General features: G+C 47.4%; 1 protein-coding gene across 1 annotated transcript in view; it reads left to right on the forward strand.

The window, feature by feature from the left end:
- Positions 1-17,849, forward strand: part of LOC110515947 (contactin-associated protein-like 2) — a 304,164-nt gene that overhangs the window by 212,441 nt on the left and 73,874 nt on the right. The window contains exons 14-15 of the mRNA XM_036943719.2: positions 10,255-10,370; positions 10,932-11,016. Coding sequence (XP_036799614.2) covers positions 10,255-10,370; positions 10,932-11,016 — 201 coding nt within the window. The remainder of the gene's footprint in view (positions 1-10,254; positions 10,371-10,931; positions 11,017-17,849) is intronic.

Consider the following 17,849-nt stretch of genomic DNA (forward strand, 5'->3'; position numbering starts at 1 on the left):
CGATATGAAAGAGAGGTTGAACAGGCTGGTAATAGGGGTTGCGACAATGGTGGCGGATAGTTTCAGAAATAGAGGGTCCAGATTGTCAAGCCCAGCTGATTTGTACGGGTCCAGGTTTTGCAGCTCTTTCAGAACATCTGCTATCTGGATTTGGGTAAAGGAGAACCTGGAGAGGCTTGGGCGAGGAGCAGCGGGGGGGGCGGGGCTGTAGGCCGAGGTTGAAGTAGCCAGGCGGAAGGCATGGCCAGCCGTTGAGAAATGCTCATTGAAGTTTTCGATAATCATGGATTTATCGGTGGTGACCGTGTTACCTAGCCTCAGTGCAGTGGGCAGCTGGGAGGAGGTGCTCTTGTTCTCCATTGACTTCACAGTGTCCCAGAACTTTTTGGAGTTGGAGCTACAGGATGCAAACTTCTGCCTGAAGAAGCTGGCCTTAGCTTTCCTGACTGACTGCGTGTATTGGTTCCGGACTTCCCTGAACAGTTGCATATCACGGGGACTATTCGATGCTATTGCAGTCCGCCACAGGATGTTTTTGTGCTGGTCGAGGGCAGTCAGGTCTGGGGTGAACCAAGGGCTGTATCTGTTCTTAGTTCTGCATTTTTTGAACGGAGCATGCTTATCTAAAATGGTGAGGAAGTTACTTTTAAAGAATGACCAGGCATCCTCAACTGACGGGATGAGGTCAATGTCCTTCCAGGATACCTGGGCCAGGTCGATTAGGAAGGCCTGCTCACAGAAGTGTTTTAGGGAGCGTTTGACAGTGATGAGGGGTGGTCGTTTGACTGCGGCTCCGTAGCGGATACAGGCAATGAGGCAGTGATCGCTGAGATCCTGGTTGAAGACAGCGGAGGTGTATTTGGAGGGCCAGTTGGTCAGGATGACGTCTATGAGGGTGCCCTTGTTTACAGAGTTAAGGTTGTACCTGGTGGGTTCCTTGATGATTTGTGTGAGATTGAGGGCATCTAGCTTAGATTGTAGGACTGCCGGGGTGTTAAACATATCCCAGTTTAGGTCACCTAACAGAACAAACTCTGAAGCTAGATGGGGGGCGATCAATTCACAAATGGTGTCCAGGGCACAGCTGGGAGCTGAGGGAGGTCGGTAGCAGGCGGCAACAGTGAGAGACTTATTTATACCCTCAGGTCAGAGATGGACGTTTCTGCCTTTAGGGTAATTCTCTGGGCGTACCAAGTCACGAAGCAAGGTCTGGATTTTACTCAGATCCAATTCAGACAGCTAACTTCACATTTCATCTTTACAAAAACATTCTCTTTGATCTGGACATTTTCCACACAACGTGCAATATGCAAACATCAAGCATATACTCAGAAAACGCTTAAAGTTACAATGTTTTCATTATAATGTTGTCCTTTAACTTTTAATAACATAACAAAAACAACATATATTTTCATATTCCATCTATCGTCATGACCACCATTATGGCTGACGAAACCTATTGTCCCAAAGTCCATTTATAGCATGTTAATGTTCTGAGTCCGGTTCTCCAAACTGAGAGGACAAAGGAATGTTGTCTGCTGCCTTAAGATTTACAATGGGTGAGGTGTCATAAACCCCCCCATCTCCATACCTCTCCATCTCTCCCCCTCTGATGGGTGTGAGAGAGATCTCTCTGTAGGGTTGTGGTCCACGGTAACCTGGCCCGGGCAGGTTGTTTTCTAATTATTTGTGGGTCTGTGTAATCTGAGGGAAATATGTGTCTCTAACATGGTCATACATTTGACAGGAGGTTAGGAAGTGCAGCTCAGTTTCCACCTCATTTTGTGGGCAGTACGCGCATGGCCTGTCTTCTCTTGAGAGCCAGGGCTGTGTCAGATGTGTGCGTACTGGAAGTGAAGTCAGGTGCAGGAGAGCAGAGATTTGTGAACAGATGCACACTTTATTTAGGCAAAACGCGCAAAACAGTCACGAGAATTATTGTCACGTTCTGACCTCTATTTCCTTTGTTTTTGTAGTTATTTAGTATGGTCAGGGCGTGAGTTGGGTGGGCAGTCTATGTTTGTTTTTCTATGTTTTGGTCTAGTTCTATGTTCGGCCTGATATGGTTCTCAATCAGAGGCAGGTGTTCGTCATTGTCTCTGATTGGGAACCATATTTAGGTAGCCTGGGTTTCACTGTGTGTTTGGGGGTGATTGTTCCTGTCACTGTGTTTGTTTGTCACAGGATAGGACTGTTTTGCGTTTGCACATTTCTTGTTTTTGTTAGTTTGTTCATGTGTAGTGATTGATTAAAACATGAATAACCACCACGCTGCGCTTTGGTCCGCTTCTCTTCCTCCTACAGACGAACGCCCTTACAGAATCACCCACCGCAACAGGACCAAGCGGCGTGGTAACGGGCAACAGCGGCACAAGGAGGAATGGACTTGGGATGATGTGTTGGACGGCAAGGGTTGCTACACATGGGAGGAGATCCTGGCGGGAAAGGATCGCCTTCCATGGGAACAGGTGGAGGCAGCGAGGAGAGCAGAGGCAGCCGGAGAGAGGAGCCGGCGATATGAGGGAACACGGTTGGCAAGGAAGCCCGGGAGTCAGCCCCAAAAATTTCTTGGGGGGGGGCTAACAGGGAGTATGGCTACGCCAGGTAGGAGACCTGAGCCAACTTCCTGTGGTTACCGGGGGGCTAGAGAGACCGGGCAGGCACCGTGTTATGCTGTGGAGCGCACGGTGTCCCCAGTGCGGGTGCACAGCCCGGTGCGGTACATTCCAGCTCCGCGTATCGGCCGGGCTAGAGTGGGCATCGAGCCAAGTGCCATGAAGCCGGCTCTACGCATCTGGTCTCCAGTGCGTCTCCTTGGGCCGGCTTACATGGCACCAGCCTTGCGCACGGTGTCCCCGGTTCGCCTGCATAGCCCAGTGCGGGCTATTCCACCTCGCCGCACTGGCAGGGCGACCGGGACCATCCAACCGGGTAAGGTTGGGCAGGCTCGGTGCTCAAGAGCTCCAGTGCGCCTGCACGGCCCGGTCTATCCGTCACCACCTCCACGCACCAGCCCTCCGGTGGCAGCTCCCCGTACCAGGCTGTCTCTCCGGCCCATCCTTGCAGGGGCTCTCTCCTCTCCAGCGCTGCCGGAGTCTCCCGCCTCTCCGGCGCTACCAGAGCCTTCCTCCTCTCCAGCGCTGCCGGAGCCTCCCACCTGTCCGGCGCCTCTGCCGGAGCCTCTCGCCTGTCCGGCGCCGCTGCCGGAGCCTCCCGCCTGTCCGGCGCCTCTGCCGGAGCCTCCCGCCTGTCCGGCGCCTCTGCCGGAGCCTCCCGCCTGTCCGGCGCCTCTGCCGGAGCCTCCCGCCTGTCCGGCGCCTCTGCCGGAGCCTCCCGCCTGTCCGGCGCCGCTGCCGGAGCCTCCCGCCTGTCCGGCGCCTCTGCCGGAGCCTCCCGTCTGCCCAGCGCCGCCAACGCCGCCCGTCTGCCCAGCGCCGCCAACGCCGCCCGTCTGCCCAGCGCCAGCTGAGCTTCCCGTCTGTCCAGCGCCAGCTGAGCTTCCCGTCTGCCCAGCACCAGCTGAGCCTCCCGTCTGCCCAGCGCCGCCAACGCCGCCCGTCTGCCCAGCGCCGCCAACGCCGCCCGTCTGCCCAGCGCCGCCAACGCCGCCCGTCTGCCCAGCGCCGCCAACGCCGCCCGTCTGCCCAGCGCCGCCAACGCCGCCCGTCTGCCCAGCGCCGCCAACGCCGCCCGTCTGCCCAGCGCCGCCAGTGCCGCCCGTCTGCCCAGCGCCGCCAGTGCCGCCCGTCTGCCAGGAGCCGCCAGTGCCGCCCGTCAGCCAGGGGCCGCCAGTGCCGCCCGTCAGCCAGGGGCCGCCAGTGCCGCCAGTCAGCCAGGGGCCGCCAGTGCCGCCAGTCAGCCAGGGGCCGCCAGTGCCGCCAGTCAGCCAGGGGCCGCCAGTGCCGCCAGTCAGCCAGGGGCCGCCAGTGCCGCCAGTCAGCCAGGGGCCGCCAGTGCCGCCAGTCAGCCAGGGGCCGCCAGTGCCGCCAGTCAGCCAGGGGCCGCCAGTGCCGCCAGTCAGCCAGGGGCCGCCAGTGCCGCCAGTCAGCCAGGGGCCGCCAGTGCCGTCAGTCAGCCAGGGGCCGCCAGTGCCGCCAGTCAGCCAGGTGCCGCCAGTAAGCCAGGGGCCGCCAGTAAGCCAGGGGCCGCCAGTAAGCCAGGGGCCGCCAGTAAGCCAGGGGCCGCCAGTAAGCCAGGGGCCGCCCGAGCAGCTGCCCCTCTGTCCAGAGCAGCTGTCGCCCCTCTGTCCCGAGCAGCTGCCGCCCCTCTGTCCCGAGCAGCTGCCGCCCCTCTGTCCAGAGCAGCCATCGCCCCTCTGTCCCGAGCTGCTATCGCCCCTCTGTCCCGAGCTGCTATCGCCCCTCTGTCCCGAGCTGCTATCGCCCCTTTGTCCCGAGCAGTTGTCCCTCTGTCCCGAGCAGCTGCTTCACCTCTGTCCCGAGAAGCTGCCCCTCTGTCCCAAGCAGCCCCTCTGTCCAGTGGGGTCATTGAGAGGGGTGGGCATGGTGAGTAAGCCACGGAGGCGGACAATAAGGCGGACTGAGACAATGGCGAAGTGGGGTCCGCGTCCCGCGCCAGAGCCGCCACCGCGGACAGACGCCCACCCAGACCCTCCCCTATAGGTCAAGGTTTTGCGGCCGGAGTCCGCACCTTTGGGGGGGGGTACTGTCACGTTCTGACCTCTATTTCCTTTGTTTTTGTAGTTATTTAGTATGGTCAGGGCGTGAGTTGGGTGGGCAGTCTATGTTTGTTTTTCTATGTTTTGGTCTAGTTCTATGTTCGGCCTGATATGGTTCTCAATCAGAGGCAGGTGTTCGTCATTGTCTCTGATTGGGAACCATATTTAGGTAGCCTGGGTTTCACTGTGTGTTTGGGGGTGATTGTTCCTGTCACTGTGTTTGTTTGTCACAGGATAGGACTGTTTTGCGTTTGCACATTTCTTGTTTTTGTTAGTTTGTTCATGTGTAGTGATTGATTAAAACATGAATAACCACCACGCTGCGCTTTGGTCCGCTTCTCTTCCTCCTACAGACGAACGCCCTTACAATTATGTTTAACAATAAACATCTTCGTGAAAAATAACACGGAAAAAACAAGCCAGTCTGGCGCGTCAACAATACACACGTAACACAAACAATCTGACACAAAGACATGAAGGGGAACAGAGGAATAAATACATGTAGATTGATTGGGGAATGAAAAGTAGGTGTGCAGGGAACAAGACAAAACAAATGGATACATGAAAAATGGAGCGGCGATGTGTCACGCCCTGACCTTAGAGAGCCGTTTTATTTCTCTATTTGTTTAGGTCAGGGTGTGATGTGGGGTGGGCGTTCTATGTTTTGTTTTCTATGTTTCTTTATTTCTGTTTTGGCCGGGTATGGTTTTCAATCAGGGGCAGCTGTCTATCGTTGTCTCTGGTTGGGAATCATACTTAGGCAGCCTTTTTCCCTTTCGTCATGGTGGGAAGTTATCTTTGTTAGTGGCACTAATGCCCTGTTAAGCGTCACGGTCGTTTTGTTGTTTATTGTTTTTGTTGGCGACATTATTTAATAAAAATAAAATGTACGCTCACCACTCTGCGCCTTGGTCGCTTCTTCTGACGGTCGTGACACGATGGCTAGAAAGCCGGTGACGTTGACAGCTGAATACTGCCCGAACAATTATCTTTTAATTATCTTTTTGTTTTCTCATGATTTGGTTGGGTCTAAATGTGTTGCTGTCCTGGGGCTCTGTGGGGTCTGTTTGTGTTTGTGAACAGAGCCCCAGGACCAGCTGGCTTAAGGGACTCTTCTCCAGGTTCATCTCTCTGTAGTTGATGGCTTTGTTATGGAAGGTTTAGGAACCGCTTTCTTTTAGGTGGTTGTAGAATTTAATGTCTCTTTTCAGGGTTTTTGATAATTAGCGGGCATCGGCCTAATTCTGCTCTGCATGCATTAATTGGTGTTTTACGTTGTACACGGAGGATAGTTTTTGCAGAATTCTGTATGCAGTCTTAATTTGGTGTTTGTCCCATTTTGTGAATTTTTGGTTGGTGAGCAGACCCCAGACTTCCCAACCATAAAGGGCAATGGGTTCTATAAAATAGTAAAAATAAAGTAAAACTCTTGAATGAGTACGTGTGTCTAAACTTTTAACTGGTACTGTATACGTATTTACACATCTTTTTTTCAATAGATTTTCCTTGATTACTTTCTAACCCTACCACCCCTCCCCTAATTGGAGTAAACTAGTGAACAATAACGCTTAGGCTTCTACTTCCAGCTGATAAATACTATATCAACTCGGGAAAAAACAGAAACGTCCCTTTTTCAGGACCCTGTCTTTCAGAGATAATTTCTAAAAATCCAAATAACTCACAGATCTCCATTGTAAAGTGTTTAAACGCTGTTTCCCATGCTTGTTCAATGAACCATAAACAATTAATGAACATGCACCTGTGGAACGGTCGTTAATAAGACACTAACAGCTTACAGATGGTAGGCAATTAAGGTCACAGTTATGAAAACTTAGGACAGTAAAGAGGCCTTTCTACTGACTCTGAAATACACCAAAAGAAAGATGCCCAGGGTTCCTGCTCATCTGCGTGAACGTGCCTTAGTCATGCTGCAAGGAGGCATGAGGACCGCAGATGTGGCCAGGGCAATGAATTGCAATGTCGGTACTGTGAGACGCCTAAGACAGAGCTACAGGGAGACAGGATGGACAGCTGATCGTCCTCGCAGTGGCAGACCAGGTGTAACAACACCTGCACAGGATCGGTACATCCAAACATCACACCAGTGGGACAGGTACAAGATGGCAACTGCCCGAATTACACCAGGAACGCACAATCACTCTATCAGTGCTCAGACTTTTTTATTTTTTATTTTATTTAACCTTTATTTAACCAGGTAGGCTAGTTGAGAACAAGTTCTCATTTACAATTGCGACCTGGCCCAGACAAAACAACGCAGTTCGACACATACAACAACACAAGTTACACATGGAATAAACAAACATACAGTCAATAATACAGTAGAAAAGTCTATATACAGCATGTGCAAATGAGGTGAGAAGGGAGTTAAGGCAATAAATAGGCCATAGTGGCGAAGTAATTACAATACAGCAATTAAACACTGGAATGGTAGAATGTGCAGAAGTAGAATGTGCAAGTAGAGATACTGTCACGACTTCCGCCGAAGTCGGTTCCTCTCTTTGTTTGGGCGGCGTTCGGCGGTCGACGTCACCGGCTTTCTAGCCATCGCCTTTCATTTTTACATTTGTCTTGTCTTGTTTTCCTAAACACCTGGTTTCAATTCCCTCAGTATTAGACGTGTATATAACCCTCTGTTCCCCCCCATGTCTGTGTGTGGAATTGTTTGTTGTTTCGTGTATGTGCATGCTAGACTGGTTTGCGCTGGGTTATGTCAACCCATATTGTGTTTAGTGTCCTTAGTGCTGTGTGTTTTCTTCGCCGAAATAAAAGGCTCTTTGGCAACCCAACTTCTGCTCTCCTGAGCCTGACTCCCTTACAGCCAGTTACGCATACCTAACAGATACTGGGGTGCAAAGGAGCAAGATAAATAAATTAATATAGTATGTTTTTTAAAAAATGTATCTGTTATTTTACCAGGTAAGTTGACTGAGAACACATTCTCATTTGCAGCAATTACCTGGAGAATAGTTACAGGGGAGAGGAGGGGGATGAATGAGCCAATTGTAAACTGGGGATTATTAGGTGACCGTGATGGCTTGAAGGCCAGTTTGGGAATTTAGCCAGGACACCAGGGTCAACACCTCTACTCTTACAAAAAGTGCCATGGGATCTTTAAGACCTCAGAGAGTCAGGACACCCGTTTAACGTCCCATCCGAAAGACAGCACCCTACACAGAGCAGTGTCCCCAATCATGGTATGGTATGGTATGCCCTGGTATATTTTTTTAGACCAGAGGAAAGAGTGCCTCCTACTCCTACTATTTCCAGCGGCATCTGGTCTCCCATCCAGGGACTGACCAGGACCAACCCTACTTAGCTTCAGAAGCAAGCCAGCAGTGGTATACAGGGTGGTATGCTCCTTGCGAATGATGAGGTAGATTGGGATGAGGTAGATTGGATGGGCTATTTACATATGGGCTATGTACAGGTGCAGTGATCAGTGAGCTGCTCCGACAGCTGGTGCTTAAAGCTAGAGAGGGAGATAAGAGTCTCCAGCTTTAGTGATTTTTGCAGTTATTTCCAGTCATTGGCAGTAGAGAACTGGAAGGAGAGGTGGCCGAAGGAAGTGTTGGCTTTGGGAGTGACCAGTGAGATAAACCTGCTGGAGCCCATTGTACGGGTGGGTGCTGCTATGGTAACCAGTGAGCTGAGCTTACTTACAAGCCCTTAACCAACAATGCAGTTTTAAGAAAAATACCTACAACAATAAGAAATAAAGTAACAAAAAATTAAATACCAGCAGTAAAATAACAATAGCAAGGCTATATACAGGGAGCACCGGTACAGAGTCAATGTGCAGGGGCACCGGTTAGTCGAGGTATTGAGGTAATATATACATGTGGGTAGAGTTATTAAAGTGATTTATGCATAGATAATAACAGAGAGTAGCAGCAGCGTATAGGGGGGGGGGGGGGGGGGCAATGCTAGTAGATGTTTTCGGTAGCCATTTTATTAGATGTCCAGTAGTCTTATGGCTTGGGGGTTGAAGCTGTTTAGGAGCCTCTTGGACCTAGACTTGGGGCTCAGGTACCACTTGCCTGCAGTAGCAGAAAGAACAGTCTATGACTAGGGTGCCTGGAGTCTTTGACAATTTTTAGGGCCTTCCTCTGACACCGCCTGGTATAGAGGTCCTGGATGGCAGGATGCACTCTGTAGTGCCTTGCGGTCGGAGGCCAAGCAGTTGCCATACCAGGCAGTGATGCAACCAGTCAAGATGCTCTCGATGGTGCAGCTGTTTGGACCTTTTGAGGATCTGAGGACCCATGCCAAATCTTTTCAGTCTCCTGAATAGGTTTTGTTAAGGATCAGTGTTGTTACCTTCCCTTACCATATGGGGGCTGCCCATCAGGAAGTCCAGGATCCAGTTGAAGAGGGAGGTGTTTGGTCCCAGGGTCCTTAGCTTGGTGATGAGATTTGAGGGCACTATGGTGTTGAACTCTGAGCTGTAGTCAATGAATATTATTCTCACATAGGTGTTCCTTTTGTCCAGATGTGACAGGGCAGTGTGGAGTACAATAACGATTGCATCATCTGTGGATCTGTTGGGTCGGTATGCAAATTGGAGTGGGTCTAGGGTTTCTGGGATGATGGTGTTGATGTGAGCCATGACCAGCCTTTCAAAGTGCTATGGGTCGATAGTCATTTAGGCAGGTTGACTTAGTGTTCTTGGGCACAGGGACTATGGTGGTCTGCTTGAAACATGTTGGTATTACAGACTCAGACAGGGAGAGGTTGAAAATGTCAGTGAAGACACTTGCCAGTTGGTCAACGCATGCTCGGAGTACACGTCCTGGTAAACCGTTTGGCCCTGCGGCGTTGTGAATGTTGATCTGGTGAAAGGTCTCACTCCCATGTGAACGCTCTGAGAGACTCTGGGTTGAGGTCAGTGATAAAGTAATCTACAGTACTAGTGCCAAGGGATGAGCTGTTGGTGTACCTACCGTAGGAGTCTCCTCGAAGCCTACCATTGACTATGTACAGACCCAGCACGCAACAGAGCTGCAGGAGTTGTGACTCATTTTTGTTGGTTGTTTTGTCATAGTTGTATCTAGGAGGGCATATTTGGGAGGGAATTATGTCACCTCTAGGTACAGTAGGTGTTTGTCCCCCTGTGTGCTCAGTTTATCGGGTTCTTGTCCAGTTCTGGAATTTAGGTCGCCACAGACTAGTACATGTCCCTGAGTCTGGAAATGGTTGATCTCCCCCTCTATGATGGAGAAACTGTCATCGCTAATGTATGGGGATTCTATTGACGGGATATAGGTTGCACACATGAGGACATTTTTCTCTGTTGAGATCATTTTTTAAAAAATTTCTCGCCAGATGTAAAATGTTCCTGTTTAGACCAATTTAATAAAGTGGGTTAGGTTTGATACCCCCTGAGTCCCTTCCCAGTTTCACTGGTAGTTTGGTAGGTGGGACTACCAGCTCTCTGTAACCTAGATGGCAACCAATAGGTCCGTCTCTTCTATGCCATCCTTTTTGTAGGATGATAATGTCTGTATTTCCAATTTGATTAAATCTGGGTTCCTGCTCTCTCTTTCTCTCTCTCTCAGAAGACAAGGTGTGGACTACAGTGGTCAATAATCTACCAGCCCAGACCTCAGTGACCGGGTCTAGCAGAGAGAGACGCACTGTGCTGCAACTCAACTACAGTGCCTCTATGGAACAGGTACACACACGCACACCCACACACACACACACACACACACACACACACACACACACACACACACACACACACACACACACACTCACACACTCACACACACACACTCACACACTCACACTCACTCACACTCACTCACACACACACACACACACACACACACACACACTCACACACTCACACTCACACACACACACACTCACACACACGCGCACGCACACACATGCACGCTCACGCAAACTCACACACTCACACGCACGCACACGCACACACACTCACACACGCACACTCACACACACGCACGCACACTCACACCCTCACACGCACACACACTCACACACTCACACTCACACACACACACACACACACTCACACACACACACACAGAATTCAATGGCTGTGCAAGTAGTTCATCCTACCCTACTCCCGTTTTTATTTGATTTGTGTGTGTGCGTGTGTGTGCGTGCGTGTGTGTGTGTGTGTGTGTGCGTGTGTGTGTATGTGTGTGTGTGTGTGTGTGTGTGTGTGTGTGTGTGTGTGCGTGTGTGTGTGTGTGTCTTACAGGTCACAGCTATTACTACCAGTGCTGAACACTGTCAACAACAAGTGTCGTACGCCTGCCGCATGTCCCGACTGCTCAACACACCCGGTAAGAGAGTGTGCTCTTTTTGCTTCTGCTGCTTGGACACAGCTATCAGTCTCCACCTCTCTTCCCCGTTGGACCGTCACCCCTGTAGACAACCCGCTAATTAATGTCTAATTATACTATCCATCTTTCTGCGCTTTAATATTTGACGAACTGAACTTTTCTTCAAGGTTGCTTCAGTTTTCCTCTTTTCCGAAGAGGAATTCCAAGATTAAAATATTCACTTATGTAATTAAATATTCACTTATGTAATGAAATATGCTCAAGGCCCTGTCTGTCTCTGACTTTGTTATTTGAGGTAGAGTCCAGCCGATGCTGAGGACATCAATGACATTAGCGAGACGCTCAGTTTGTCAGGAAGAAAGAAACTAAAGATTAGATGACAAGAGAGAAACACTGATGTATAATGGCAATGTGTGGGATGGAATGTCTCTATCGCTTCCTTTTCTCTCTCTCTCTCTCTCTCTCTCTCTCTCTCTCTCTCTCTCTCTCTCTGTCTGTGTCTCCTCTCTCTCTCACTCACTCACTCACTCTCTCTCTCGCTCTCACTCTTTCTCTGTCTCCTCTCTCTCTGTCTCCTCTCTCACTCACTCTCTCTCTCTCTCTCTCGCTCTCTCTGTCTCCTCTTTCTCTCTCTCTCACTCACTCTCTCTCTCGCTCTTTCTCTGTCTCACTCTCTCACTCTGTCTCCTCTCTCTCTCTTTCTTTCTTTTTCTCTCTCTCTCTCAAGTACATAACTCTTTTAAACACACAGGCTCATGTCTGTTGACTTTTGTCTGAGTAGGAACCGTGTGTCTTAGTACAAACACAGCTCAGATATGAGCTAACATTTCCACAAGGTTGAACATTTATTTTACAGAGAGTAATATTGTGTGTGTGTTCTTTCAACCAGCTATAAAATCCCATTAAGGAAGATATTGTGTGTTGTGTATTTCAAGGCTCATGACAACATTAGCAACAACACCTCAGTGAAAGTCATGGAAGGAAGACAAGTATTCTAATTTTCCTCCCCGCGTTCTCTCTCTCTCTCTCTCTCTGTCTCTCTCTCTGCTCTCTCTCTCTCTCTCTCTGCTCCCTCTCTCTGCTCCCTCTCTGCTCCCTCTGCTCTCTCTCTCTCTCTCTCTCTCTCTCTCTCTCTCTCTCTCTCTGTGCTCTGTGCTCTGTGCTATGTGCTCTCTCTCTCCCCCTCCCCCTCTCGCTGCTCTCTCTCGCTCTCTCTCTCCTCCTCCCCCTCTCTCTCTGCTCTCTCTCGCTCTCTCGCTCTCTCTCTCTCTCTCTCTCTCTCTCTCTCTCTCTCTCTCAGTTTAACCAATGATCAAGGTTGCTGTACCATTCAGTTGAGTTTGGATTGAAAATTGAAAATATTAGATGGGATTTTGTGTCAGGGTTTCTGCTGGGTTCTAAAGTATGTCATTCCAGAGAGGTATGTTTGTGTGAATAGTAATGCTGCCAAGCAGAACAGTGAGAAGCTTAATAATATAGACAGAGGAAGGTAAGAGACAGAATAATATAGACAGGGGAAGGTAAGAGGCAGAATAATATAGACAGGGGAAGGTAAGAGGCAGAATAATATAGGCAGTGGAAGGTAAGAGGCAGAATAATATAGACAGGGGAAGGTAATATACATAATAATATAGACAGGGGAAGTTAAGAGGCAGAAAAATATAGACAGGGGAAGGTAAGAGGCAGAATAATATAGACAGCGGAAGGTAAGAGGCAGAATAATATAGACAGGGGAAGGTAAGAGGCAGAATAATATAGACAGAGGAAGGTAAGAGGCAGAATAATATAGACAGGGGAAGGAAAGAGGCAGAATAATATAGACAGGGGAAGATAAGAGGCAGAGTAATATAGACAGGGGAAGGTAAGAGGCAGAATTATATAGACAGGGGAAGGTAAGAGGCAGAATAATATAGACAGGGGAAGGTAAGAGGCAGAATAATATAGGCAGCAGAAGGTAAGAGGCAGAATAATATAGACAGGGGAAGGTAATATACATAATAATATAGACAGGGGAAGGTAAGAGGCAGAATAATATAGACATGGGAAGGTAAGAGGCAGAATAATATAGACAGGGGAAGGTAAGGGGCAGAATAATATAGACAGGGGAAGGTAAGAGGCAGAATAATATAGACAGGGGAAGGTAAGAGGCAGAATAATATAGACAGGGGAAGGTAATATACGTAATAATATAGACAGGGGAAGGTAAGAGGCAGAATAATATAGACAGGGGAAGGTAAGAGGCAGAATAATATAGACAGGGGAAGGTAAGAGGCAGAATAATATAGGCAGCGGAAGGTAAGAGGCAGAATAATATAGACAGGGGAAGGTAATATACATAATAATATAGACAGGGGAAGGTAAGAGGCAGAATAATATAGACAGGGGAAGGTAAGAGGCAGAATAATATAGACAGGGGAAGGTAAGAGGCAGAATTATATAGACAGGGGAAGGTAAGAGGCAGAATAATATAGACAGGGGAAGGTAAGAGGCAGAATAATATAGGCAGCGGAAGGTAAGAGGCAGAATAATATAGACAGGGGAAGGTAATATACATAATAATATAGACAGGGGAAGGTAAGAGGCAGAATAATATAGACAGGGGAAGGTAAGAGGCAGAATAATATAGACAGAGGAAGGTAAGAGGCAGAATAATATAGACAGGGGAAGGTAAGAGGCAGAATAATATAGACAGAGGAAGGTAAGAGGCAGAATAATATAGACAGGGGAAGGAAAGAGGCAGAATAATATAGGCAGCGGAAGGTAAGAGGCAGAATAATATAGACAGGGGAAGGTAAGGGGCAGAATAATATAGACAGGGGAAGGTAAGAGGCAGAAAAATATAGACAGCGGAAGGTAAGAGGCAGAATAATATAGACAGGGGAAGGAAAGAGGCAGAATAATATAGACAGGGGAAGGTAAGAGGCAGAATAATATAGACAGGGGAAGGTAAGAGGCAGAATAATATAGGCAGCGGAAGGTAAGAGGCAGAATAATATAGACAGGGGAAGGTAATATACATAATAATATAGACAGGGGAAGGTAAGAGGCAGAATAATATAGACATGGGAAGGTAAGAGGCAGAATAATATAGACAGGGGAAGGAAAGGGGCAGAATAATATAGACAGGGGAAGGTAAGAGGCAGAATAATATAGACAGGGGAAAGTAAGAGGCAGAATAATATAGACAGGGGGAGGTAAGAGAATTGATGAATACATTCTCTCTCAGAATCCAGGGATCTAGAGACCAGAGGCTAGAGAGAGAAGGAAGAGGTCTGGCCATAACATGTTGATCATCTCGCTTGCCTTTTTTTTCTGACCTATTACATTGGTGTACTAGTTTTGGTTTGATCGTTTTTATAGTTTTCTTTTCACAGATGCCAGAAAGAAAGCTACGTTATAAAGAGAGTGTTCCCATATTTTTTATGTCTGTATTGTCATTTGAGTCTATACAGTAACTGTACCACTCGGTGAACAGAGTGGTTTTGTGCCTTGTGGAGTGGAAAATAGCATGCAGTCTCACTCACAAGAATATGATTGTGAAATGCTACTGTGTCATTTACAATGGGTTCTGGCTGGGTGTGTAGTGATGTTTTATATTGTTGCTGCCATCAATACAGTTCCTACCATTCCTCTACAATATGTTTTGATGTGGACTACAGAGCTAAGCTTTTTCACTTGTTTAAAACAACCTCTGTGGAGATTCAAGGGTACAAGATGGTGTGTGTGTGTGTGTGTGTGTGTGTGTGTGTGTGTGTGTGTGTGTGTGTGTGTGTGTGTGTGTGTGTGTGTGTGTGTGTGTGTGTGTGTGTGTGTGTGTGTGTGTGTGTGTGTGTGTGTGTGTGTGTGTGTGTGTCTATGCCTGTGTGTGTGTGTGTGTGTGTGTGTGTGTGTGTGTGTGTGTGTGTGTGTGTGTGTGTGTGTGTGTGTAATACTCTGCTCCTGCTGTCACATCTCTCTACAGGGTGCTGAGGCTCAATGCTTTACTGAATACCTCCCTACTCCTTCATCCATATCAGTTATGGAATTATCATATCACACACACATAACCCTACAGAGACTCCTTCATCCATATCAGTTATGGAATTATCATATCACACACACATACACCTACAGAGACTCCTTCTGGAGTGGGCCATACGCACTACCCTCTGAAGTGCCTTGCGGTCGGAGGCCGAACAGTGGCCGTACCAGACAGTGATGCAACCAGTCAGGATGCTCTCGATGTTGCAGCTGTAGAACCTTTTGAGGATCTCAGGACCCATGTCAAATCTTTTTAGTTTCCTGAGGGGGAATAGGCTTTGTCTTGCCCTCTTCACGACTCTCTTGGTGTGTTTGGACCAATCTAGTTTGTTGTTGATGTGGACACCAAGGAATTTGAAGCTCTCAACCTGCTCCACTACAGCCCCATTGATTAGAATGGGGACGTGCTCGGAGCTCCTTTTCCTGTAGTCTACAATCATCTCCTTAGTCTTGGTTACGTTGAGGGAGAGGTTGTTATTCTGGCACCACCCGGCCAAGTCTCTGATGTGTGTGTGTGTGTGTGTGTGTGTGTGTGTGTGTGTGTGTGTGTGTGTGTGTGTGTGTGTGTGTGTGTGTGTGTGTGTGTGTGTGTGTGTGTGTGTGTGTGTGTGTGTGTGTGTGTGTGTGTGTGTGTGTGTGTGTGTGTGTGAATCTGTGTGTGAGGTGCAAAGCCATTTCCTTCCGAGGTGGGTGAGGTTGAAAGGAGGTGAAATATCGCTCTCCCTCTCTTCCTTCCAGCGCTTGGTGACGATCGCTAGCTGGGTTAGCCTCAGTGGAGCTCCAGGGATGAGGAGGCTGGCAGGGCAGACAATCATGCCCACCCTGTCTCCCCCAAGGCCCCATACTTCATCTCAATAAGCCCCTGTCTCCTCTGCTTCTGAAGAGAAAATAAAGAGAGAAAATAAAGAGAGGAGAGGACAGGAGAGGAGTGGGTGGGGGTGAATCTCTGTGTGCAGCATAGAGAATAAGACTAAATATACTTTGGTGTTTTTGGATTGTCTTTATTTAGATTTATAATTATCTGAGAACCACGTTTTAATCATGTTGTTTTCCTAGCAGTGTTAAGTCAAAACTGGACCAGACTGCACTTCTCCAGTTAATAAATACTGATGGGAGTTTGGTTGCTGATGGGGTTGCTAAAGTCATGCTGTCAATCTGAACGGTACATATAGAACACACGGATCATAGAATTACATATAGAACACACGGATAATAGAATTACATGTAGAACACACGGATCATAGAATTACATATAGAACACACGGATCATAGAATTACATATAGAACACACGGATAATAGAATTACATATAGAACACACGGATCATAGAATTACATATAGAACACACGGATCATAGAATTACATATAGAACACACGGATAATAGAATTACATGTAGAACACACGGATCATAGAATTACATGTAGAACACACGGATCATAGAATTACATATAGAACACACGGATAATAGAATTACATGTAGAACACACGGATCATAGAATTACATGTAGAACACACGGATCATAGAATTACATATAGAACACACGGATAATAGAATTACATGTAGAACACACGGATCATAGAATTACATATAGAACACACGGATCATAGAATTACATATAGAACACACGGATAATAGAATTACATATAGAACACACGGATCATAGAATTACATATAGAACACACGGATCATAGAATTACATATAGAACACACGGATAATAGAATTACATATAGAACACACGGATAATAGAATTACATATAGAACACACAGATCATAGAATTACATATAGAACACACGGATAATAGAATTACATATAGAACACACGGATCATAGAATTACATATAGAACACATGGATCATAGAATTACATATGGAACACATGGATCATAGAATTACATATAGAACACACGGATCATAGAATTACATATAGAACACACGGATCATAGAATTACATATAGAACACATGGATCATAGAATTACATATAGAACACATGGATCATAGAATTACATATGGAACACATGGATCATAGAATTACATATAGAACACACGGATCATAGAATTACATATAGAACACACGGATAATAGAATTACATATAGAACACACGGATAATAGAATTACATATAGAACACACAGATCATAGAATTACATATAGAACACATGGATCATAGAATTACATATGGAACACATGGATCATAGAATTACATATAGAACACACAGATCATAGAATTACATATAGAACACACGGATCATAGAATTACATGTAGAACATATGGGATCATAGAATTTCTCTGAGTACCTCCTCAGAACATTAAAGAGCATTCTTCCATTCTATACGATCTATAGTCAATACACAATGTAACAGCTGGTACATTGTGTACATCATGTACAGGGTGATGACCCCGCCTTAGACTAGAGAGAGAGAAGTGGAATGGAGGTAGAGAGGGGGAGGGAGAGAAAGGGAAAGGGATAGAGAGAGTGTGTAAGTGTTGGGGTGGAGATTGTACTGTAACCTTGGTAACTTCTCCCCATATATCCAGAGAGACAGTTGTTGATGAGTCAGTGAACTCTGGTAATGCTGCTGAAAAGCCTTATTGATTGGGTTGCATCATGTTGTACAACATATTCTGTCCTATCTCTTGACCCTTTTCACTCTTCTCCTCATCTCTCTCTCTCTCACCACTCCCTCTCTCTCTTTCTCTCTTTCTCTCTCTCTCTCTCTCTCTCTCTCTCTCTCTCTCTCACTCTTTCTCTCCCCCATCTCTCTCTCTCACTCTTTCTCTCCCCCATCTCTCTCTCTCACTGTCTCTCCTCAC

This window comes from Oncorhynchus mykiss, chromosome 15 (assembly GCF_057628025.1).
Source record: "Oncorhynchus mykiss isolate SJ-2025 chromosome 15, ASM5762802v1, whole genome shotgun sequence".
NCBI classification, from domain to species: Eukaryota; Metazoa; Chordata; class Actinopteri; order Salmoniformes; family Salmonidae; genus Oncorhynchus; species Oncorhynchus mykiss.